General features: G+C 40.0%; 1 protein-coding gene across 1 annotated transcript in view; it reads right to left on the bottom strand.

The window, feature by feature from the left end:
- enah (ENAH actin regulator) overlaps nt 1-25,914 on the bottom strand; it is a 79,987-nt gene that overhangs the window by 30,075 nt on the left and 23,998 nt on the right. The window contains 1 exon segment of the mRNA XM_018703405.2: nt 6,210-6,282. Within this exon segment, the coding sequence (XP_018558921.1) occupies nt 6,210-6,282 (73 nt within the window).

The following is a 25,914-nucleotide window of genomic DNA, read 5'->3' as shown; positions in this document are numbered from 1 at the left end:
ATCTGTTTTCAAAGGGACTTTTGCTGTAGGAGCAAATTCCAACAAAGACATCTGAACCAGCAGTCACTGTCATTTGTTTTTTTGTTTTTTTTTTTCTCATTAAAGCCGTCGGTGTAATGAGACAGAGGCTGTACTTGCTGAATTTGCCCTAATTAGAGCAGAGAGGCAACCTCAGCTGTACTGACATGTAGTTGTAGTTGTACTGTTGCTTCCTTTGTTGTAGTTAAATGACTCTGCTGGCGTTGGTGAATGTCTTTTAGTTCTTGACTGTTGGCTAATTTTGCCCTGAAAAGACAATAAAGTTACAAATGAATTACACTAGGATTCCTGCTTGAAGAAATTATGTGTAGCATTGGGTGTTTTTTTTTTTTTTTTTTTTTCCCAAAGTACAATACAGCTGAGAGTTCTGCTCTTAACACTCACTAACACACGCACACACACCTTCACCTCACCATTCCCCTAAACAGGAGATCATGACATTCCTAAACAATGTGCACACAATCTTAAAATAACCTGGCTAGACAGACGTGTTTGAGATGAGAGGCTTTGTGGGGCAAACTGTGTGCCTGTGTATATGTGTGTGTACACCTAAGTGTGCATGCAGACTCACAGGGGGCAGTGAGCCTGTCGTTCATCAGAGGGACACCTTTGAGAGGGACACAGCATAACTTTTCAGCTGATGTCATACGATAGTAACGTTCGCCTTGTCAGCACACACATTCCTGTTCAGTGAGAGCAGCTTCTCTCTCTGCCAAGATTTTATGAGCACAACACACTTTCATTAAGAATGGCAGAAAAATGATTTTAGAAAAAAAAAAGGTGGAAAGTCAGCTTCTGCTGAGGCCGACTTCCATTTTCTGACACACTAACTGTAAAAAAAAAAAAAAAAAAAAAAAAAAAAAAAAAAAAGAAAGAAAGAAAGAAACGCTACTCTTCACTAAAAGATCTTATGAGATGTACTGTCACAACCAGAGCCAAGAAAGTCTTAACAGCAGCACACAACTATGACTGGCCAGACTCTTTTATCTGTGGATCTGATTGACTTCGGAATGATAAAGACAGAGGAGTACTTTGATGCTATCAAGACTGTCAAAATTCAGTTCTGTAAGGTTTATTCACAAATCAGTGTGTTAAGTACAAGATGCAAATGTCTTTTAATGGGAATTACAGCTGTATGCTAAAGTTTGGCCACCCTTAGGTAACTTACATATTTTGTTGATTTTTGAAGTTAAAATAAGTACAACCCCTGCAGAAAACAAACATTACAACATAACAAAATGAGCCTCTCTTCAATTGTCAATTGTTTTTCCCACAAACTTAAAAAACAGGGAAAAAAAAGTTTATGGCATGTGTAAAACTTTGTAGTGTGCATCATTTTTGCCACACAGTGTTTTGCAAGTATAATGGTTTGCACATGACAGAACTCATTATTATTATCTTTTTTGTTTCTTTTCAAATAAAATAACTGTGCACTGACATTTTAAGAAAGACTCGTTTTAATGTCTCTTTGCTCCAGGGGTTGTATTTACTTCTTTTCAAAACGCAGACTGTTCAAACTGTAACTTCACAATAAAGAAGCCTACCCTAGTCACAAGTAAACTGTCAATATAGCAGAAGAACATTATGTATGGTGTTTAAATGCCTGACATATTAGACTTTTTTATTTTGAATTTGCACAGTAGACCCTAATGAGAAACATGATGAAAAAAAATGTTCATTGATAATAATAAAATTCAACTTTAATAAAATTCTGCTTTCTCCTCCTCCTCTCCTTTTGTTGCTACTGTACCCAGTGTTGTTACTACATGTCCAAATACTTATCATCTGGACTGTATGAACACTGTTTTAGAAATCTGAGCATTTCATCACTCCCAGACCAGTGCAATGACTCCCACACTGAATCCCCCCATCTACACTGTCTACATACTTCTTGCCTCTGATGGGTGAATCTAAAGCAGGTTTTTCCTTTCTCCACGTCCCTCTCTGCTTTGGGAAACGTCACAGGATTCAAAGCTGTGAAAAGCCTCCCTGCACCGTTTAACTGGCATCTCACTCGCCTCCTGACAAAAGTTGCCAGGGAAACCGTTGCTAAGGGAGCGTGGGCAGTGGCACGGCCTGAATCCCCGCATGCACATACATGCACTCGCGCAAATATTGCTTTATTCTTTGCAATAACTTACTATGACTGAGTTCAGGGATCTGTGAGGAAGAGTCAGGGAGGTATTTGGGGTAATACTGGAAACATCAAAACACTTATTGTTGAAATTAAGGGCCTGGAAACATGAAGGAGGACAGCTGCATAGAAAAAAATGCAAATAATGTCACAATGGGATCTGTAGTCACAGTGCGTGAAGATCAGTGGTTTGCAAAGACACTCAGTTCTTTCAGTTTAATAAACCTAAACATCACTACTTTAGATATTAGAAACAAAATGATAAAATGTTCGGCTGGTCTTGTCTGACAGATGTCACTGCAGTCACAGCCTGGAGCCACTTCCAGGCTGCTGTGTTGGTTGCTATACCCCCTCTTTTCCTCCATCAGCCCACCACGGATTCTTGAATAGAGATACGCCCACTGTTTCCACCAGCCAACCAGCTGTTACACACCACGCTCTCTGTGTTTAAATGATGGGATTTTATGGGATTGAACATTCCAGAAACGAAAGATATTCACTTTTTTCCACTCTTAAAAAGAAGCAGCGTTTGCTCGTGAACCACTCGTTTTAATACATGCCCAACGAGGTAAAACTATTAAATATTTCAGGGGAAAAAAACAAAGATTTTAAATAAAAGTTCAAATTTGTGATACAGAACCTTGTTTTCTCTTCTCCATTGATTTCATTAAGAATATCAGGAACCCCTCAGATTTTTCCTGTTATAATGAGAGACTTTCTCAAAATTTAACTTACTATATCAAAATAACAACATTTTATCTCAAAATAGTGACTTTATAGTCTGAGAGGATAGGCGAAAGGGTAGGGTTAAGGTTAGGTATTCAGCTGTGGTGGTTACAGTTAAGGTAAGGGGCTAGTATGCAGTATGTCAATGACAGTCCCCACAAAGAAAGGTGTACAAGGATGTGTGTGTGCGCCCTCATATTCAAAACTGTGACTGCCATTTGAGAATATATGCATATGTCAACATGTGTTCATGACGATGTGCTCAACATGTTGCTGTCAGTAGCTGCTGCTGTTTCCATCCCCTAGGTGTTAAATACCAGCAGTTAAACGCTGACAAAAGTCAAACACACACGTTCACGTCCTCTACCATTTTTCCATCCTCACTCTCATTCAAGACGTTGCAACACATCCCCTCTCTCTCCCGACACACACTCCCTAGCTCCCACGCGACACACAGCTATTTATACACGCGGCCTATTATTTCCAGCTCATGTCTTTTTAATCTGAGGGTAGCACCCTGCATTTCTGAACAGGTGGTTTATTGGCAGTCTCTCACTCAGCAGTCCACATGCATATTTCCATCGACCCATCAATCACCCTTGAAGCTGCACGGCCACGGCGCTCTCAGTCTTCCTCATCCATCTATGTGAATGTCAATGAGACTGAGGATTGCAGAGGAGATGGAGGAGGAAGAAGATGAATAGAAATGAAGAACAGACTGTGAGAAAGAAAAGGAGATGTGCCTCATAATTTCATTGAATATGTGAGGTCACTGAGGAATGAGGTGGTCTATTCATTGGTTAGGAGGAAAGTGACCCTCCCTTCAATTCTTTCTTCCTCTCTCTACTCCTCTGTCTCTGTTTCAGGCTACACAGCTCAATGACACACATTCCCTATGAACAGCACTGCAACTAAATGAAGTAAGATATATGCAAAACATTAGCTGTCATGTTGATAATCCAAAATCATAAACAAAAAGGCAGGTTAGAAATTATTTGTCAAACATCCCGGAAGGTTTTCTCCATCATACCATTGGAGAAAACCAAGATTCACGTGAACAAAGGATTAAAAATTTGTTGTGTAAAATCTTGGGTGGTTTGGGATCAGAGGTCAAGATTTTACATTGTGAAAATTAACCATGAGTATGTTTACATCTTTACATGTACACTAGTGTCCAAGTTAGTTTTTTGGGAAAACCTGAATGTGCTAGCCAGAGTGCTCCATGTAACCAAACACAATACAAAAGCATGTAACAACCCAGATTTATGATCTGTCTGACAGGGGATAGGAATCAGTGATGAAGGTGGCTGAATGTAAAACACACTTATAAGAAAAAAAAAGACATAATGAGGCTAAATATTGAAATATAAATGAAAGTCTGATATTGGAAGCCAAGTCCTGCAGAGGGATACATGGAGCAGGTACGTTATTCAGTGGAGAAACTATAGAATGAGTGAGATGTCAGGAAGTCTAAGACATCTTGATTCAAACAATATACTAGGAATGTGCACATGCGTGTCCAAAAATTTCAGTAACTTTCCAAAACCAACAGTTCAACATTCACACCTACTTCACACCGTGACTGGTCAGCTGTGTGGAGATGAGAGAGGAGCCAGGGACTGAACTTCTCTTTCTAGCTCTCTCTCTCTCTTTTTTTTTTTTTTTTATTTGTTACACAACAATTTTTGTCACTTTTCATGTGAACAACAGAGTACAACAATATGAATGTCTCCCTGGAGAGACTATCTGAAAAAGTGTGCAGTCATCTCCATGTTTAAACCATATACGTCTCCTCCACCTCTGTGACAACGGCCTTTTCACTCTGCCTTCCAGTGTGGTTGAGGTCTTCTCTGTGTGCACAATTAATCTACAGTTAATAAACATTTTGTACTGTTTGGTCAGCCGGTCAGTAGAACAATTTAAAGTTCAGCCAAAGCTACAACATCATTTACCCAATGAAAATAAATCCATGAAATGTTTTGATGAAGGCAGATGATTAAAAGTTTTGATTCAATAACATTTTTTAACAGATGTTAGAGTGCAGATGCTTTCCTCAGTCAGTGTAAACTTCCAATAAACAGCCATCAAACCTGACTGGATTACTGAGAGAAGTGTAATTACTAATCAGATGTGATACAGCCGCTCAAAAATAACTGAGGGATGTTTATAGCAAACAATCACAATCCTTCAATATCTTCCAAAGCTTACAGTATGTTAGCTTTGCTTTTAAGGCAGAAGGCTCGATCTGAGAATGAACTGCCAATTCATTTCTACACTCCTCCCCTCACTCTTCCTCCTCTCCCTCCTCACTTCTTTCATCCCATTCTCACTCTGCTCCACACATCCTTTATTCGCTCTCCCGACTGGCTGATATTGGCCTCTGTATCAGCAGATGACCTCAGTCACTGATCCGCTCGCTGCCTGTCTGTCATCCGCTGCTAAATATGGAGCAACCGAGAGAAGGAACGGGGAGGGAAGAGGGGAAAGAGAGGTGAGAGGAATATGGAAGACAAATGAAGCTCGACAGAAACAAAAGGGTGAAAATGAGAAAGTGCAGAGGACGAAACCGCAGAAAGAAGGAGATGGTAACAAAAGGGGTGGGGGGGCGACAGGGAGATCCATCAGCCTCTCTCAGACCTACTGATTGTGTAAAACTCCTGGAAGAGCCAAGTTCACCTCAAACACAGGAACCATAGAGTCACACCTGAAAAATGCTTCACTACTTACATCTGAGTGTGTGAGTGTGTATGCATGAATGACTGAGGGAGGAACAGAAACAGAGCAGAGACTGCATGTCTGCAGTCACAGAATGAACATGTTGTATTTTAAAATAATCCATATCATAATGTAGGTGATTATAGAGGAAATTTAAACCCTAACCTCGGTTCATTCAGATACAGTGATGACACATTGTCCCTGCGCACAGTTCACTGTGTGTTTGAAAACTTTCTGTCCATAATGACATGAGTGTGAGTGCTTGAGTCAATAGTCAAGTCAATATTTATTTATATAGCACTTCCAGGTGTACATGAAAGAGCACGCAGGCAAAACACAAGCAAACACACACACACACACACACACACACACACACACACAGAGAAAGAGGCTAGAGGTCTAGTGAAAGACTGTGTCCTTATTTATCATATAAGATATTTACTGTGTGATTTTGGTATATGAAATGACAAAAATGGTGAAAGAAAAATGCCTATCACAAATTCCCAGAGCCTAAGGTGTCATATTTGAACATCTTGTTTTGTTCAACCAAAGGTTCAAAAGCCAAAAATGTTCAAAAGGTTTGTGTGGTCCCTACCTTCTCTGCAGGTCCATCTCCTCTGGTGTGGGGCCATTCTGAACTTGGGGGCCCTGTCTGGGCAATGTGGGGCCTGTAGGGGGCGACACACACAGAAAGCTCCTGTTAGACATTAAGCTGACATCATCATCATCAGTCAGACTTACAGGCTCTTGTCAAACTGATTAAATGGAAACATTGTATGCAGCCATCAGTAGTAGTGAGCTGTATTTTAAAACCTCCAAACATGTTACCTTGTCAGGTTCTCTAAAATGATTTGTGGTGGTGAAGAGAAATACCCAAATCCTTTCCTTAAGTAAAAGTAGTAATAACATGTGACAAGAGAAAGTCCCACATTCAACTTATGTTAGCAGTAAAATGCCTTGAGGTTGTACAGGCAGACAGAGAAGTTTCTTTGTAGTCACATGTTAAAGACATATGATCAGACTACTAAGTGGGCCATATAACCAGATTTGGGGCTCATTCCCTCTGCGTACACTCCCTCCATCTCCCCACTCCCTCCTCCAGCATTTGCATTAATATTCATGTGAATGTTCCTGTCTTTTTGCTCATGTTCTCTTAGGTGTTGTATACTGTGTCTAATGTTGCTGTATGTGGTAATGGTCAGAGTATCAGACTGAACAGAATCAGTAGTGGTCATTGTGAAGGATGCCAACATGAAGACAATACTTTATTTTTTATGGAATCTTTAACAGAGCTGAAAAGATTGGTGGATTACACGATCGGTGAATCAACAGCAAATCAATCATCAACTATATGGTACTGATAATCAATTGAGTGTATAAGCCATTTTTTAAAACAAATGCCAACAATGTACTGGTTCCAGCCTGTCAAATATTTCTTGCTCTGTCACCTGCTGAGTTGGTGATGACTGCATGGTCAGAGTCTTAGTCTTGTTTACTTGTTGATTGATCAGATATTTCCTGAATTATTTCAGCATTTTTTAATCTGACATCAGACAATATTCAGGTAAGATCTTTGTAAAGCAGTTTGTCTCTTCTAAACCATTATCTTCATAAAAGCACAGCCTAGTTACTCTTTAGCTCACAGTGATGTTTTTACCCTGTAACTCTAACCTGCAGTGAACACCAAATTATCATAGAAAATAACAATACAGCAGGTGTTAGTGACAGAACAAGAGAGAATAAATGGAGTTATAATGAGGGCCTGAATGAGGGATCAACACAAATACACAGACTTTCTGTCTGGTTTTCAGCCCACACCACAGTTTATATGAATCTATTAGCTGATGACTGAGTAGCTGGGTTTGAGCAGAGGAAAAATCAAAGATGGCTGTTTGCCAAAAAAAAAGGTCAACTCGACTGGGCACATGTTTTTTTGTGGAGTCCTAACATAAACTCTGAAACAGTGGCAACACACTCTGATGTAGCCTCAGTAGCCCTTGCCACGAGAGCAAGAAACACTAATTCACACTCACTGAGCAGGGCCAGACTGACCAACATGGTGCTCTGTCTCCCACTGTGTAATAATCGCACACACACACACACACACAGGAGACAGATTTGACCGCAGTCAGTATTCAACTTAATGTTAACTGTCTGTAGAGACACTGGCATTAGCTGCATTTCCACAACAGAGGAAAACACATCTGAGTCAAAACAGCTACAGAACTGTAACAACAGCTTTTTTCATTATCATTTTACATGAATTATAATAAAACACAATGTAAACTTCTTTTTTTCCCTATCAGCAACTGTGACAAATAGTACATTAAGAGCTGTGACATGATGCAGAATTTCCTGAAACCAGAGAATACCTAGTAAAACCTTGAAATCATCTAACAAATGGGCGCTCAAAAGAGTGGGACAACAGGAAAACTTAATTCCCAGAAACACTGACTGTTGTAGACACAAATGTAAAAAGATACAAAGATGAACATGAACTCATTTTAGATGGAAACAGAGAGTCACAAACAATAAAGAAGCCCTGTGTTGTCTTTTAGTGTGACCTTTGATAACAATGACTAAGTGTGGACCATGACAGGATTTACTGGAAGCCAGACTACTGACTGATGAGTCAGCACAACCATCATTAATATACCAGTAAGCTGGTATCAGGACAATACAGATTTTCTTATTGATATCATCTGACAAGAGTGAAAATATTTTATCAGACATTTGGCTTTAAAGCCTGAACAGCTTGGGACTACAGTTTATAAGCTTTTTTCACCTCTGAGCAGCAAACATCTTCAGAAGCAGCTGTGGATCAATGGAGCATTCAGAAGGTGCCCTGTGTCTGTGTTTGTGCTGACTGGAAACCATTCAGTGACTCACTGACACTTAACAGCTGTCTGTCATGACATGATTTACACACACACCACACACACACACACACCACACACCCACCACACACACACACACACACACACAACACACACACACACACACACACACACACACAGGGCTAAGTAAGACAGACATAGTTCAAAAACACATCATCCCTGCACCAATCTATGCTAAAGATTAAGATATCTTTCTCTGTCTGGTGTGTTCTAAGAATGTTTATTATTATTATTATTATTATTATTAATGTATTTATTTTTTGGCCACAATACTCCTCCACACTGAACCAAAATGAGAAACTTAAGGATAACACCTTGGTTAAGGGGACCTTTCAAGGGTATGCTGTCCTTACTCTGTACAATTTATAGACTAAACAAGTGATGGGGAGGAATATTGATAAACTGATAATAAGTAAGAAGTCAAATAAATACTGCAGCTACGGTGGCATTAAATTTCACCAAAAACTATGAATACAGACACCAAATCAAAAGCAAGCAAAACATCCTGACCTCTGAGAACATTCTAGACATATAACCATAATATACAACAAAATAGAAAGAGTGTGATCAACTGATCACATATCTACATCTACCTGTCTTCCTGCCATGATTATCCAAGTCATCTCGTATTATGACCATCTTGACAGTTTCTATGGTCTAAAAATCAGGGTCAATAAAATTTTGAGCTTGTACGGTGATGTTCACAAATAATTCCAGAGTTTGTAGTTGTAAATAAACCACTGTATACCGGTAAAACAAATCTGAAATAAATTTGTAAAATAAATCTGATACCCTATCTTTACACCTGAATCTGATTGGACAATGACAGTCCAATAACCACTGATGTCATTTGTTCACAGGTTTTATTCACAGAGTCTCTCTTTCCTAGACATACACAAACTGGAATTTCTCATGCAGATTTATTTTACAGAAACTTTGGAATTATCATTTGCATCGCTTTTCAAGCTCAAAATCTTACTAACCCTAATTCGAGCCCATTTGTTTCCTTCTTGTATGAGCTGAATTGAAATATTATTGAATTAAGCCGAGTCTACAGGCAGTCAGTATCTGTGACTGTAATTGCCGACATGGTCTCTCGTCTCCATCTTCCGCTGCCTGTGGGTGTAATCGTGTTACTGTCTGCTCTAATAGAGCTTATGTGCTAATGACAGAACACAGACAGCAGCCTTGCAGGGCCGCAGCCCCAAAAGCTGCTCAGGAGGGAAGACTTAAGATCAGATCAGTGGGCCGGCCATTCATTTAAACCTCATTTTCTTATTAGACCAAGCTTTTTATTACTGTAATGTATCACTTTACAATTCCACTACAAGGAGGCGTCATTTTGTACCATCTTACATTGTTTGCCTTATTTATATATACAGCAGAGGTATCCCAACAGCTCCTTTACTCTGCAAGGCAAAATTGCTGTTGGATTACACCGCAGCAGCTGTTTGCGGTGGCCAGGTACGCCATTCTTGCTCAACACTGCATCAATTCCCAAGAATTCTGTTCCTATCAATTACTTACACCTAAAACATGAGAAAACAAGGCCCAGGTTCAAAAATACCAGAGGTTATCCTTTAGATCCACCGACTCTGATGGCATCCTCTCAAAAACAGACATTCAGTCATTTCCCATTCTTGTCAAATGCGAGGTTTTCAGAGATCAGAGTTGATTCAGTGACCCAAAAGCACAATCTGACACAATACTGGGAAAGAAAGGAGAGAAGAGACAGAGACAGGGGCAAAGACAGAAGGCACAGAGTGAAGCTGAAGAGAGCCAGCCCAGCATTCACAGACTAAAAGCAGAAAGAGAAATTAATGAGATCACTATCTGGTACACATATGATTCATAGGATAAAGGAGAGAAAAAACAAGACATCAGAGGTAATGTAAAGACCCTTAAGAGGAGTATCTATAAATAAAAACTTATAAATACAAATTCTGTTTCCACAAATGATGATACATCAGTCATTAAATCCCACAGCTTAATTTCCCAAAGACACACACAAATCAGTAAAACAGAGGTCTGCTCTCATCACTGCTGGATACCTACATGAAGGCAGCGTCAGTGTGGGCCTCTTCTGGCAGCAAACATAACGCCACAGTCCGTGCTGGGCCCCGTCTGACCCGTTTCCAGGCCTCAGTGCAACCACCACCCCGCTGCCAGCTCCCCTCACAAACCCTGCTCCCCCCGTGCAATCCTGGGAGGTTGCATATAAAACCATAGCTCAGGCACTGGAGCTTCTTCTGTCAGTTTTCCTGTGCCTTAGTAGTTCTGCATCATCCAGAAGCTCTCAAAGATGGATGAAAAGGTTTTAAAAAAAGGTTTTTAATATCAGAATATTGAGCCTTCTTCTGTTGCAGTAGCCAGTTAAGTTCTTTATCCTCTGTAATCTGATGCCTTAATATTCTGACGGTACACCTTTAAAGATGACGCTGAAATGCCGGGTGTGGTTGTTCTCTGTGCCGGTTCTCCAATAGATCATAATTGATAGAAACAAAGGAAGAGGAGAGGGAGGGATTGAGAGTGGGAGGGAGGGATGAACATAAGACGGAGAGAGAGCAGGAGATTAAGGAAGAGAATAAGAGCCAGACAGAGACAAAGACTGAGGAGAGAACAGACAAAACACGGAAGGCAGAGAAAGAGACAGAAATAACTGAGAGAGGAGCAGAGAGAGAGAGAGAGAGAGAGAGAGAGAGAGAGAGAGAGGAGAGAGAGGGAAGCTGTATACAGGATGTGGTAGGACTCGCTACCTGATGGGCTGCTCCGCCAGTTTGTACTTCCTGGAGCCAATCTATTATTCATACACTGGACACAGAGAAGGACACAACGCTACTGCTCTCAATATCATTACCAGTGTGTGTGTGTGTGTGTGGTGTGTGTGTGTGTGTGTTTGATGTTTCATATAAATGTCTTTTACCTAAATTATTCAGTTAGATCCCAGGAAGCATCAAAGCTTCAAAGTTTATCAAAGTTGAAATTCGTTTTCTAGCCAGGAGGATACGCTCACTGAGCACTTTATTAGGAACACCTGTACAGCTGGCTATTACAGCAACTATCCAACCAGCCAATCAGTGCAATGCAAATAATTATGCAGATACAAGTCAGGAGCTTCTGTTAATGTGATCTCAGTGACTTTGACCATGACGTGATTGTTGGTGCCAGATGGGCTGGTTTGAGTATTTATGAAACTGTTGATCTACTGGGAATTTCACACACAGCAGTCTCAAGAGTTGATTCAGAATGGTGTCGAAAACAAGAAAAAAATCCACTGAGCAGCAGTTCTGTCAGTAGTTCCTACTAAAATGTTTGACAGCAAGGTCAGTGGAATATCCAGAGTAACTAGGACAATGTGTCGGGAAGGACATTTCCAGACACACATCATTCACACATCATCACCTCAATCGTATTGGGGCAGAGGCAAATACAGACGTTTCACTGCTTTAAACAACAAAATTGGCTGGCTGCACAAAACAAGACATTTGAAGAATTATCCTGGGCTCTGACAAATTGTAATGAGCATATTTCACTATTTTCAGAAAATTTCTAGGAATAAATTATTACTCAGTTTATTGAGAAAACAATAAGCAGACTAATGGTAACTTATTTCCTGGAGCTCTGTGTTAGCACCTCATGTCAGTGAAATGAATGAGAAGGTATTTCTAATAATCTGTGTGTTGCAACCATTGGAGCAATTTAATGAATTTATGATAATCAACTGTAGGCCACTGTGGGTTTGCCTTACTGCATACACACTCACCTTTAAAATCTATGAGATCAGGTGAATGAGGACACAACAAATCAGGAATAGTAAACACCAAAAGGTGAAAAAGCTGAGAAAAAATAAATAAAAGAAAAAAAAGTGACAAGAGGAGAAAAGATTAAGTGAAAGTTTGAGTGCTGACTGACGGGGTGAATTGAATGAGTGGAGAAAGATAAAGGACGGGGTCATTCTCCTTTCTTTTACCTGCACACCCATCCATTTTACCAGCAGAGAAACAACCTGTCATCAAACCTGCCATCCATCTGTGTTAGCATATGTGAATAGCTGACGCTGTCAAGTACCAAGAGGTCAAAGCGTTCATGTGTGTATGTGTGTGTATATGTGTGTGTGTGTGTGTGTGTGTGTGTGTGTGTGTGTGTGTGTGTGTGTGTAGCATTTGTTTAGCGCATTTCTCCATACACATGTCTATCTATCATCCTGTTAACTAACTAAAAAGCACACAGGGGTTATGAATAATTTACATTCCATATTGTAAATATATGGACAGTTACACATGTTTGTTCTTCAGACTGTGTTTCAGAATAAAATAATAAATACTACTTTAAAGTAGAAAATCACAGCTTTAATTCAAACAGTACAGTACAACAGTACATCAAGAACTGCATGGCTTATTTGTTCATTTATGCACATACTGCCCAAAGACAAAGGGGAACTATGAACACTTGAGTAAGTGTTGAGCACTTATCCAACTTATTCAACTAAATGGCCAAATCAACCCATCGAAATGATAGAAAGAGGGAAGTATGAAGAAAAAATGGAACAGCTCGTGCAGAGTCAAAACATTGTGGTGGTTCCGTTATGGCTTGGGCATGTATGACTGCCAATGGACCTGGCACATGATCATCAGTGAGCATTCTGCGCTCAAATTCAGCCAAATGTTGAATGGAAAACAGCTCATCATTCAGCAGGACAATGATCCTAAACATATGATTGATGATTTTGTTTTACTTCATGTCTGTCTGTCCACTTACGAGTGAACCCCTAAAGTTTGAGCCGTGTGTTAAGAGTGGTATATCTCTGTATCATTTTATTGGACACTTTGCAATCACAGACAGACTCCTGGGGAAAAATGTAAAGGACATTCCAACTGTCTTCACTCTCTCAAAGTCAACCTGACTAGAAGACGAATGTCCATGTCCAGGTTTATTTATACAACCTGGTCAAAAAGGTCAGATAGCAGGATTACATGGTGGACACATTTTAGACAGATAGACTCCACATATAGTATCATATGTAGCTTATGATGTCATCCCCCATGGTCTGTTGTCGGGTAAAAATGACAGCATCTATAGCTACAGCCTGACTGGCTACAGTCCAGGCTTAGCAGGAAAAGAAAATGACACATGATCTATAGAAATATATTTCTCTTTTAAATAGTATGACATGTGAGACATGGGTCATGGATCAGACCCAGGCCTGTATTTATCAGGCTTCTTACAATTCTAAAGAGGTTAAACTAAAACTAAGACTAAAAACTCTCAGACTAGGACTTGAAAGCTATTTATAAAGCTTCCTACAGTGACTCTCTGCAAGTAGAAGAATGCCTTTTTGGACAGTGATGTTGTTGATAATCAGATAATCAGACTGTCGAGATGAATACACATCTCCACAGAAAACACAGAATACTCTTTTCTGTTCCTGAATTACCCTCTTCCCATTATTTGTTAACTAATGTCCGCTAAAGCTATATACAGCTTTATTTGTCATTCAGCTGTTTCCAAAACTTCTTAAACACCATCTTCTGGCAGCTCCAAACAAGTTCAAACTCCTAAATATTGGCTGAGATGGGAGATAAAACACATTGACTCCTAGTCCTTAAAGTATAACCAAATACACATTGCTTTGAAAATGTTTGGCCTGTTTGGACTAATACATACATAGAAATGTATTCTACCAAACAACAAATGACTGAAGACCTGTAGGATACATTACATGCAGAATTAAGAAAAGTTATTAAGAAACTAAAATGCCTTTGTTGCAGAGTTGAGAACATGCCTAATGGCTATTTTGCTGCTTTTGCTTTCCTGCTTCTTGCTGACATCAGTGTTTCCAGCAGAATAAGGTGAAATGGTTCTTTGAGGTCTGAATAGGACACTCCATCAATAACCATTATGTTAGATGGCCAAAGAAAATGGGCTCCTTGGCACACATGGACATACTTCAAATTCTCTATCTGGCGTCCAACTCTCTTATCTTCCTCTGTCCTCTCTGTCAGCACCCTTACCTCTGTTCAACTTACCTATGACTTTATTACGTTAAAATAACTTTTCCATTAACTTTATTTGATGACTGATATTAGAGTATGCAGGGACATCAAAGCTCTCACACACACTCTCTGCCATCAAATTCAATGACTTATTAATGACTTTCGGAGTCCTTTTTATCGATGTTTCAAGGACTGAAAGTTTTACAATAAGTCTTGTCCCTGGGCCTCATCTTATAAAGAAAGCAGGATGAAATCATTCCCTTTAAAACTGCCGCTCTGACAAAAAACACCCTTCGATGTCCTGGAGCACACTGATGAATTCCGATACTGTACTGTGCATTCACTTTCACAGAATACCTTCCAATATTTTCTTCAAATCCACCCATTCTAAAGATACAAGGCCTCCGCGAACGCTATTAAATAATGTGAATAATTATGAATTAATAAATTGATAAATGAACTTACAACTTCTTACAGCACAGGGCAATGGAACTCTCCTGGCTCTGTTTTTACCCTCAGTGCAGTTGCTTCTGATCAAGCTTTGATAAGTTCTTACTTCCTAATTGAGAAACACAACATAAAGAAGACAAATTATAGCCAAGGGTTTAGTTCAATCAGGATTAGTGTTATCATAAGGCCTATGTCTTGATCAAGGTACATTAATTAATATGTTAAATAGCATTGGATCCTTGTACAGACAGATTTGTTGGGGATGAAATTCACTGTAGGACTGTAGGTCCAGTGTGAACTGAGCTGAGCCTCCATCTGTTTTTGTGTCCATCTCTGACTCCTTCACTGTGTCCTACATGTTGGGGGATTATTTTGGGGCTCAAGGGAGTCAGGATGTCTAGAAGGTCAGTAGGATAACGACATCTATACCTCCGCTGTCTGTGCTCCCCACCACATCTCCATCACCCCCTATGTCTGACTGCTGGACATTTGATTCCAACCCTCTTCCCTGTCAGAATATCTGAGTGACAGGGCAGGGATGATTCTGAGATCCTGAAACCAGTGTCAGACAAGGGGGATCATATGTCAGAGTGACACAACCTGCAGACATGTACTTATTATAGTTTCAGATCTGCCCAGCAACAAGTGGGATGCCCTTGCAGACGGCCTTGAATGGTTAAGGTAAACACAAGGAAGAAATATCAACAGAAGATTTTCTAGATTCTTTTAAGTGCAAGACTCTTTAGATTTGGATCTGTTCAGGCAACTAAATGTTGTAGTATAAGACCTTTTCACCCTGAAAAGCTCCTTAGTTATTGTGGTTGCATGTTTAGGATCATTCTCCTGCTGAATGATGAAATGCCATCTAGTGAGTTTAGTTTACCAGATGAGGTGGTATGACTTACGTCATGAGCTGGTTCCCTTATTTCCTCCACACTTTAGCAGTTTCTCATTGTACATTTTTACTAACTGCAACCAGGCCTTTCTGTTTTTGAGGCTTACCAATGAATCTGAGGTTATGGTCAAGAAGTGTGTGAGATACAGAACCAAACAAAAAAGAGGAGCTGCAGAGTCCATTATGTCTTTCTTCACACATTCTTCAAATGTGAAAACAATAAAGGAAAAAGAAGAGAGCATGATGAATTGAGCTGGAAATGTGGGGGAATTGAAGGAAGCAGCACAGGAGGAGGCAACTGTGCACAAATCTACCTCATCAGCTTCTCTTGTCTCAGCTCATTCATGGCTGGCAATTAGTGTTCAATAAATTGTGAAAAGGCTCATTCTGGTATATAATTCATTGTCAGAGCAAAGCGGGTGATTTGTATAGATATCTTATCCATCGGAGCTTTCACGATGCCTGCCTTGAGATTTTAGAGATCTCCACAAATACGCAATTATGGTCAGTGGCATGACATGCATTTAGGAATGTTGGTTTCCCTGTGAGTTCTATGAGCTGGAAAGACTTTACTACACAAAAAATTACAAAACCTGGGATTACAGCATTTTCAGCATTTTACAGTGCGGTTACTTGTATTCATATTTAGGAAACTACTTTCTTAACACACAGTTCTGGTTGTTTGCATCTCTGCCCAAAGATTACACAGCTCATAAAGGCTCATAAATCACTTTTTCCCCTCCATTTATAGAACTATTGGAGAAAATCACTCCTAACTAGGACTGAAGGCTCAATAGATTAGCAAGTTTCTCTGTCAAAGAGCTCAATTACAGGAAATGGAAGCAGATCATTTTAGATGACACCCTCTGAATGAGGACGAAATATGTCTTTGGTAATATAAGGTAACATAACCAAAAATATTTAATTCGTGCATGTCATCAATCTGAGGGGGAAAAAAAACCTCTCCAGATGAGCTTCTACAGATCCACGTGAACTCAGCTTTGGTCACTGGCATTTATGGTTGTCAAATATATGACATCAATTTGTGGAGGAAGAAATCAGTGTATTCCACAATGATAGATGAAAGGACAACAGATTTGTGGGAAAGCAGTGAGCAAGTCTGAGAATTTGGCCTAGATGTGATGGGTTATTAGCCAGAGGCTAAAGGATGGAAACACATTAGCGTGACTTAAGTTTTGTGGTGTCAATGTTTTATTTGTCCAAGCCAAAAGATGATGATGGGTCTTGGCTGTTTAACTGAAGTGTTTTGTATACTTCCTTTTGGAAAAGTTGAGGATGTTCTAGTTTTGGTAAGTGTTTCTGCAGAGATAATGATCTTGCCACCATTTAGTCTTTGGCCCAAAACTCAAAAAACACAGCAGCGTCAAGGCATGTTTGTTTGTTTCCGATGGCATGTGTTCTTCCATATTCTAGATAAAATAAGAACCCTTTTACTTAGTGGCCAATATCAGCTTATTTAAACTATAGCAGTATTTGTGTGTATGTCAGCCTACAAGTAACAAGAAATTGCAGTATAGAAAACTACAACACATTCTTACACCCAAACAGTCACATAACGACGCTTGGGCAGGTCCCTGGCATCACTTTTTAACACAATGGGTAACCTTTAAGTGTTATTTTTCAATATGCAGAACCAACATATTTTCTGAATAAATAAAGGGCTACATTTATTAACAGCAGCAGAGTTGCTAGGAAGTGGTTGGATGGATGGCAGGTGTATAAAGCACATTGGGATCAGCATCACAGTCCAATCTGTAGTTAGGTTAAGGCAACAAAAGTGCTTTGGTAAAGGCTAGGGAAAGATTGTGGTGTGATATGTTTCCAGCCCTGGCACAGGAATATGACACTGCCATTTTTAATGGTGTCTACAAGGCTCTGATTGGTCATTAGACATTTGAACATTTCAGCTATTTGAATCACTAAAAAAACAAACAAAACATAACTTTAGCATTTGAGTGGCTTGACAAACAAACACAAAAACATTTGTTGCTATGGCTCACATGGAACGCTAAACTTGAAAGATCAGGAGACCATAGCAACTGCGGTCAGTCCTCCCTCCTACACTGTCGTTACATGACAACTAGAGCAAAGCTTAACCAATGAAATTACAGAATGGCTCTGTAGCCAAGTGAGAAATCTCCATGGAGGCTTCACTTCCACTTTAAATGTGTCTGAGGCTCATGGGACAGAGTGGTTAAATGTTTGAACACAAACTGACACACACTCATGGATTTTTCACTTATGTAATAACTTATACAAGGAAACAGTGATGGAATACATTCATTTGGGATATTCACTTTAACTGCATGACACAGAGAGGGGACAAACTGACTAAGCAAGAGGTTGGTGTGTAAACCAAGATTATTTTTAGGCTTGTGCAATTTTTATCTTGATCCCTATAACACAGGATTGGGGGTGTCATTAAAGGCACCCACGTACACTGATTCAGTATATCAGGGAGTTTTCATATTATTACAGTTGCTTCATAGCATGCATGAGATTGCACCCCTTTTACACTCCCCTGCCAGTCAGCTTTAACAGGAGTGTTATTGTTCCATATCCACATACATGTGTGTATCTACACACTTTCATACAGTGGCAGCATGCACCTAGTTGGTTTGTGATCTGCCAATAAACACAAAGAGGTAGCCTGATACAGTTGTTTTCACACCTGATGTAGACTGTACCCAAGTACACATGAACCGTACTCGAGACCACCTTTTCAAATGGTCACTGTTATTATTATTACATTTACACTGTTATTACTACTAGGACTGCATTCTTTTTCATTATTGATTAATGAGTTGAGTGTAATCGTGTAGTTTATAAAATGTCAGGAAACAGGAAAAATGTCCATTACAGTTTCCCAGGATGATGTCTTCAAATTGCAAATTTTGTCTGAAAATGTGTCCAAAATCCAAAAGATGTTCACTTCAAAGCAGCAGATCATCATATTCAAGTAGCAGGATCCAGAGAATGTCTGCTTTTTTTCTTGATATCAACCACATTTTACCAAAACAAACCTGCGTCTCAGTTATACCTGTGTATTTACAGGTACTGTCAGATATAATCAATCATACTAAGACTTGCCTTTAGGAAACAGACACAGCACAATGTTAGAATGTTTGCACGCTAACCAAACAGGCACACAACCGTCCCACCTCCAACAGTCCTGTCAGGTTGACTACTCACTCCTGAGGATGATCTGAGCACGGCTGATCCACTGTTTATCCTGAGAGAATCGATGAACTCTTGCTGCAGCAGGCATGTTTGTGGATACTGCTGTGACAGGGCCTTAGGGAGTCCTCGCTTTATCAAAGCCACCAGCAGCAGCAGTCAGAAAACATTCAAGAAACCTAGTGGACCTCTAACTTCACTCTTTTTGAGTTTCCTTTTTTTATTTTGTAACTTTCCTTTTCCCTTCTATCTGTTTCTCTCTTAACACAACTTTGCCTCTTTCTTTCTGATTTCTTTCTAACTTCTTCCCTCACTACGATTTTTCTACCCTCCTCTTCCAATATAAGTCTCTGTCTGCTGTTGTCCAGCTGTGTTGTGATGTGTAGTCTGCCACTTTGCCAACCTATGTTTTTATGCCAGACACCATGAGCTCATCAAGAAAAAGAAAAGTGGGGCAGGCGGACAGATGGAGAGTTAGAAGGTGGGGTATGTGAGTGGGGGTGGGGGTGGACAGGCTGTCATGATCCAAAAAGCATAGACACATGCCAGAGTGATGTGCTGCATGGTCAGAGGAGGTGTCGTACCCCTGAATGTTTACACCATGTTTTCACCCTCGTGACCTGCAATAACAAACTCATTCTGGGCAGGGAACGCAGCCTGTCTCTAAGGGATGGGGTATGAAGACTCCCTCTGTGCGTCTGTCTACCTTTCTGTACCTCCAGCTCTCTCCGATTTCAACCCCTCCTCTCCACAAAGGTTTCACATGATCGAGAGCCACATGGCACACTGTTGGCAGGGACCATAAAGACTGAAAATAAATGATAATCCCCCAGTTAGCAACTTTTCACATGTCTCTGTAGAGACAAGCTGCTGCCAAATCAGAGTCTGGCTGTCCAGACAAATAGACCAGAGAGTTAGATTCTGTTCCTCTGGCAAGGACGCTTGAAGAATTCATTCCATAATTATTTGTTAGCTCCATTAACTTCTTTTTGGTGGGAAATAAGTTAGTATATTTACTTAAGTATTAATTCCAATTCCTGGGTAGCAGTTCTGGTCCTGAACCTTGATGTTATCTACTCAAACTGTTTCCACCAGTTTTGAGTGGAACCATTGTAATCAAGGATGTATCATTAATGGTAGACACTGCACAATGCATAGTGGAGGTAAACTTGAGTCTAAAGATGTCAGATTGCATTGATTACATGCGAGCATTTGTACTGTTATTACAGATATTTCTTGGCAAACCCCTGCACACTCTTTTTTTCCTGCAATTTCTCACATGCCTTCCTCGTTGTTGCCTTCTCCATCCTCTCTTTCCAACCTATAGATTATGGCACATCACTGGATGTGTCATATTCAGTTCACTCTTGAAAACCTACCATTTTTTGCTTCCAGCTGGGAACTGCCTGTCAGGTTCCAAACCAATTTAATTCGAAGGGTTCAAACTGCAACTGAACCCATACCATGTTGGTGGAAAAGAGGTAAAAGTGCACCAAAAAGAAATAAGGGCAAATGACATAAATGCAGAGTCAGGGAGAGTAAAAAAAAAAAAAAAAAAAAAAAAAACAGATTGCATTTTCCATACAAAAACTATGATCTGAAAATAAAATATTATCCATGTTTTATAGATTTAACTGCCCGACAGTAGCTGGGCCTATATAAATAGTTAGAAATGTACTCCACATTAAAATGCAACTTACATGTTAATTCTTCAATAATTAGGACCCAACAATGTAAAATAATATAAAAAAACTTTTCTTACTTCACAAAACAAAGTTAGCTTATTTGAATTAGAAGTTAAACACTGTGTTTCTGAAAAGCACTCTGAAGCAAAACTCCACCACAGAAATTTGAGGATTTAGATCTCAAAGCTTGGCTTTTAATTTCACTAAAATCTTGTGATGTATTTTACTTATACCAGCAACTCGTTTTAAAGATGTGTATTTGATGGATAACTGGTTGATATCTCTCTAATAATCAGTTGTCAGTTGTGCAAAATCAGTTTGATCTGAGTTAAACTAACTGAAAAATGATTGATGATAAATCAGTAATGATTACAAATTACTTTCAGCTCTAATCGCATGTTTCTAAAAAAAATAAGTTTGTTCAAGTTTCACCTACTGTGTCTGTGTGTCTGTGTGTGTGTGTGTGTGTGTGTGTGTGTGTGTGTGTGTGTGTGCCGGCCACAGAAATAAAGGCACACAGACAAAACAACAGACAGTGGCAGATATAAATATTTAGCCACAGCGGCGTTGCACTTCATCCGTTGTCCCACAGACAGACACGGCCGTCATGCTGCTGCTTATATTCTCTGTACAGCCTTTTCAAAACAATGTGTTTTTATAGGCACTGAGTTGCTGACACTTACAATGACTCTGGTTAGCCAAGGTCAGTATTGTCTCTCTCAACCTTAATTCAACAAGGTTATGTAATAATAATATGCTAATTAGCATATTTGTGATATCATTGCAGTGTATTTACAATCTGCCTAGTGTCAGCCAGTTTCAGGCCTTTATCTGTACTGGAAACTTTCCTCTATACGTAAAATAGCTACGGTTTGTCAAAAAGCCACTAGATGTGTCACTAGGTGCTTTTTTGAAAAGAGTCGCTAAAGGGGGTGACTGAAATGTGCGCAGAAAAGGTGCTAAGTTGGCAACACTACCTGTAAACGCCACCACTGATGGAATAGAAACTGGCTGCATCAATTCATTTTGAAAGAGCAACGGCCAATGGGGAAACTTCAACACAGTCACGTGGCATTCGGCTGACCAATGGCCAAAAACTGATGGTGAAAAAACTGATGAATTAGCAGGACATCCTGTACTGTGGAACAAATCTTTTTGTCACGTTTAAACACAAATCTTTCCATCCATCAAACCACTTTTACCTTTTGCACACTTAGAGTCATTCCACCTTTATATCTGTTATTCACCTCATTTCTTTCCTCCTCTCTGTCTCTCCCCTTCACTGCCATGACCTGAGAGAAGCGGATTACTAGCCAGACCACAACACAGACAGCAGACGCCCGGCGACTTGTGACCCATCCCTCCCTCTCCTAATCCCAGCCTTCCATCCAGCTCTACTTTAGCCTTTTTAGGAGAAAAGAGAAACATAGATAAACAAAGTGTGTGTGGCTGGATCTACACTTGTCCGTGTGTGAGCTCACAGCTTTGAAACTACGTCACTTTGCCCCGAGTCAAGCTGCTCGCCTTCTGACTCGGCACATAGCAATGAAGAGGCGGCTGGTTTCGGTGATGTAAGACAAGGTGATGAAATTGGAATGTGTGGTGTGCCAAAAGTCTTAAGTGCACATGCGTACTGCATCCATAAACAAAGTCCTGAGAATTAGCAAAGCTATGAGTGTTTTGTCCACAATTTTAATGTGTCCTAATAGACACATACATACACACACTTTCCACATGTCAGCAATCAACACACTCACTTGCTTTCCAAAGATGGAAACTATTCTGTGATTTGTTAAATGGGTTACTCACACACATGAGCAGACGCAGACACAGACAAACACACACACACACACACACACACACACACACACACACACACACACACACACATCCTGCCAATGTGGAAAGCTCAGAAATAATTTGATGAAACACTAGGCTGGTTTTCTGAGTCAACCAAACACTAACAACTTGCACACTTACACATTTATTCATATCTGACTAAAGCCTTTGAAATAATCAAGAAGTGATTCCTGTGGCTATCTGGGTCAAACTGAACTTCAAAGAGGGATATCAAAGCAGCTGCGATGCCATATTAGAAGAGGCTTTTAGGAGATCAGTTTTATCTACGAGATGACCATGTGGTTGCCTTTATTTGTAGAACAAGTCTTCATTATACAACATAGTGGAGCAAGATCACAAAAAGGGAAACAGGCTGCTGAGGGACAAAGGTCATGATCTGGTTGAGGTGCTGTTATGCACTCGTACATCCCAGTGAGTATCAGTTTAATCTTCATTGAAGCTCAGATATGGACCTGAAGCATGCTCATGCTCACATATTATTTTGTCTATACGTCTGTCTTTCGGGTGTATTAAGTGTATTAATTCTGCCAAAAATGACAACTGAGCCCTCTAACCTCACATATGTCCAGATGGGGGAAAACTAAAACCTCCAAAACTCCTTGAGCCTTTTAAAGGACCTCTAAAACCTTCACGCTGAACACTAAAGCTTCCAAAACTATATGTAAAACATTCTCAATGACCATTAGAACCACAAAAAGATCCCTAGAAACTCCCAGAGGACCTCCAGATCCTCCTCACTGACCACTACTACATCTTAAAGGATCTCCATAACCTCCCCAAGGACCAATAGAAACTTCATAACAACTACTAGAAACTTATAAAAAACGTCAGAACAACCACTAGAAGTGACCTCAGGCAAACAGTCAACATTTGTTTTAAAGCATGACCATGATTGTTCCATAAGCTTAACTAAGCATTACTTCTTGTAACCATGATGACGAAGGTCTTAACCATAATAAAGTAGAAAAAACAATGTTCCTTTAACTCTTAAGTAAGTAGTTACTTTAACCCCAAACCATGATCATTTCCTAAACCTCATAAAGAGGTTTTTGTGGCTAATCCTAACCAAACCTTCACAAAACTGATTTCTTTTTCTTTCTCTTTTTGTTTAGTATAGTTGTTTTGGAGAGCACAGACAAAAGATGTAGCTCTCATGAAGGGCATGGACAAATGTGACACATTTTGTCACTTAATGTGGAGGATTTGTTGGCTTTATGAATCAGATGGAACAATGTAGTGAAGCTGTGGTATGCAGAGTAGATGCCGCAGCACTCGGTGGTACTCACACCGGGTGTTATGAATAGGAAAATCTCTATAAAGAGGAGCCACGATTTGAAAAGGTTTGGAACCATGCCAGGGTTGGCTACATTTAAATTTGCTACTGTAGAAATATTAACTCTTCATTGAAGTGGAGGAGAGAACGTTGCTCTTAAACACCAGTTTTTGATAAAACATTCAGTGCATTCTATTGCATTACATATTCTTCTGTCTGGAGTATAACATAACATGTTTTTGTAGTGGCTAATCTTTTGTGCCTTTCTAAGCAAAAGCTAGAGGTACTGAGCACCAGACATAAGAAAAAGAAAAGGGATTTCTCAAGTGTGGTAAAACAGTTATAAGAAGGAATAATCACACAAACCCAGTCATACTAAAACAGAGATAAAGGAAAATTTCTCCTAATCTACACACTGCTTTCTACTCTCTCAAACAGCAAAGTTATTTTCTTTTCAAGTCTCTCCCAGATGTTTGGAAGTGCTCTCAGGCCCAGGACAGGAGTAGGGGCTCACCAAGAGTAAGGGACGAAATTGGTCTATAGAGTAGAGGAAGAGTCCTTTATAGGTCACACACACAAGAATTTGACCTCTGCATTTAACACATCCAGGAGCAGTGAACACACATACACGTGCACTGAATGGAAAAAAAAAAAAAAGAGCACATGCAACCCCAATAGGACTGGCGACCCTCTCTAACCTCTAGGCCAGAGCTGCCCCCATTGAGGACTGGAAATGTAAAAGAAGCTGCATAAATGATCCTCACTGGAAAAACTAGCTAAAAGGAATGTCTGCTATTACTGTGCTCATCCAGCAGTTTGTCTTGTCCCATTTAACTATCCTCACTGGCTGGGGTGACTAAGGTATGATTTATGTCTCCATAGATTATTGAGCTGGTCCTGCAGACTGTGAACACTGTCTGCATTAGGTCACTTATTCCTACAGTAAGGCACTTTAGATCAAAGCTTAGATAGCCACTTTAAAGCAGTTAAAGCACTCATACACTGTAAATCAGCACTTTATATCCATGTGATGGTATGAGGATCACAAAACAAGTCAAACAGATGGCAGCGTCCATGTAAATTCAACACAGTGATAATGGCATTAAGCCAAATATGCCACATCACAGCTCAGGCATTGAAATGATCATTAAAAGCTTCCTCTCTATCATTCACAAAGCCTGTATCAACACATACAACAAATGGAGGTCTAAAATAAGGGATGTGACACTCTCTCATGAGGCAGGATTTTAACACCCGCTGAGTGAGTGATGGAGGGTGAACCCTGTGTGTCGGGAGGATTGTCAAGTCCACAGATGACTTCGACTGGAACAGGCGCCACCGAGAGCAGCTGTCAGGACACAAATATATTAGCAAAACAGTAGGGTGAAAGGGGAAACCCTGTCGCCTTCCTCTGGCTTCCGTATGCAGCTCACTCAACTGCTGAGAGAGGGAGTGAGGGAAAGGAGAGAGGGAAGGAGGAAGGGTGAGCGAGAAGAATGAGAAAGTGACAGAGAGAGGGACAGTGAGGCAAAAAAATTTAAATGTTGGAGATGAAAGAAGGGAAAAGGAGAGATGGAGGAACAAAGATGGAGATTTATCAATGTTTCCTCAATTCTTATTTCAAGTACTGAACCAGAAATACACTGAAAAAGTATATCTGCTGTTGCATATGCATATGCATACATATGCAGTAATACTCTAGGTAACTTCTTGGCGTGTCACTAAGGAGCAGGAATTTATCACTGCTGACTGCAATATGGATATTTGCCCCTGTGAACACCTTATGGCTTCATTACTGTCATTTCTATCATATTTGGCTGTTGTCTTAAAGCATGAGGAGTTCACAGCCAATGTGCTTGCCATCTTATTTTAGTACAGAGGCCATGCCATGTTTCAAGAAGCAGATTGCTCTAAGTAGATACGTGACTGGAGAGCACAGCTAGCAGCTAGCAAGCAGGAGAGGGTCAGAGTCATAGTGAATAACATGGAATGATCATGGTTGTTCATCAGTATAGCTACGTCATCTGGATTATTAATTTAATATTATTA

The sequence above is a fragment of the Lates calcarifer genome, linkage group LG7_1 (assembly GCF_001640805.2).
Source record: "Lates calcarifer isolate ASB-BC8 linkage group LG7_1, TLL_Latcal_v3, whole genome shotgun sequence".
Lineage (NCBI taxonomy): Eukaryota > Metazoa > Chordata > Actinopteri > Centropomidae > Lates > Lates calcarifer.
This window is presented reverse-complemented; position numbering and strand designations above follow the sequence as displayed.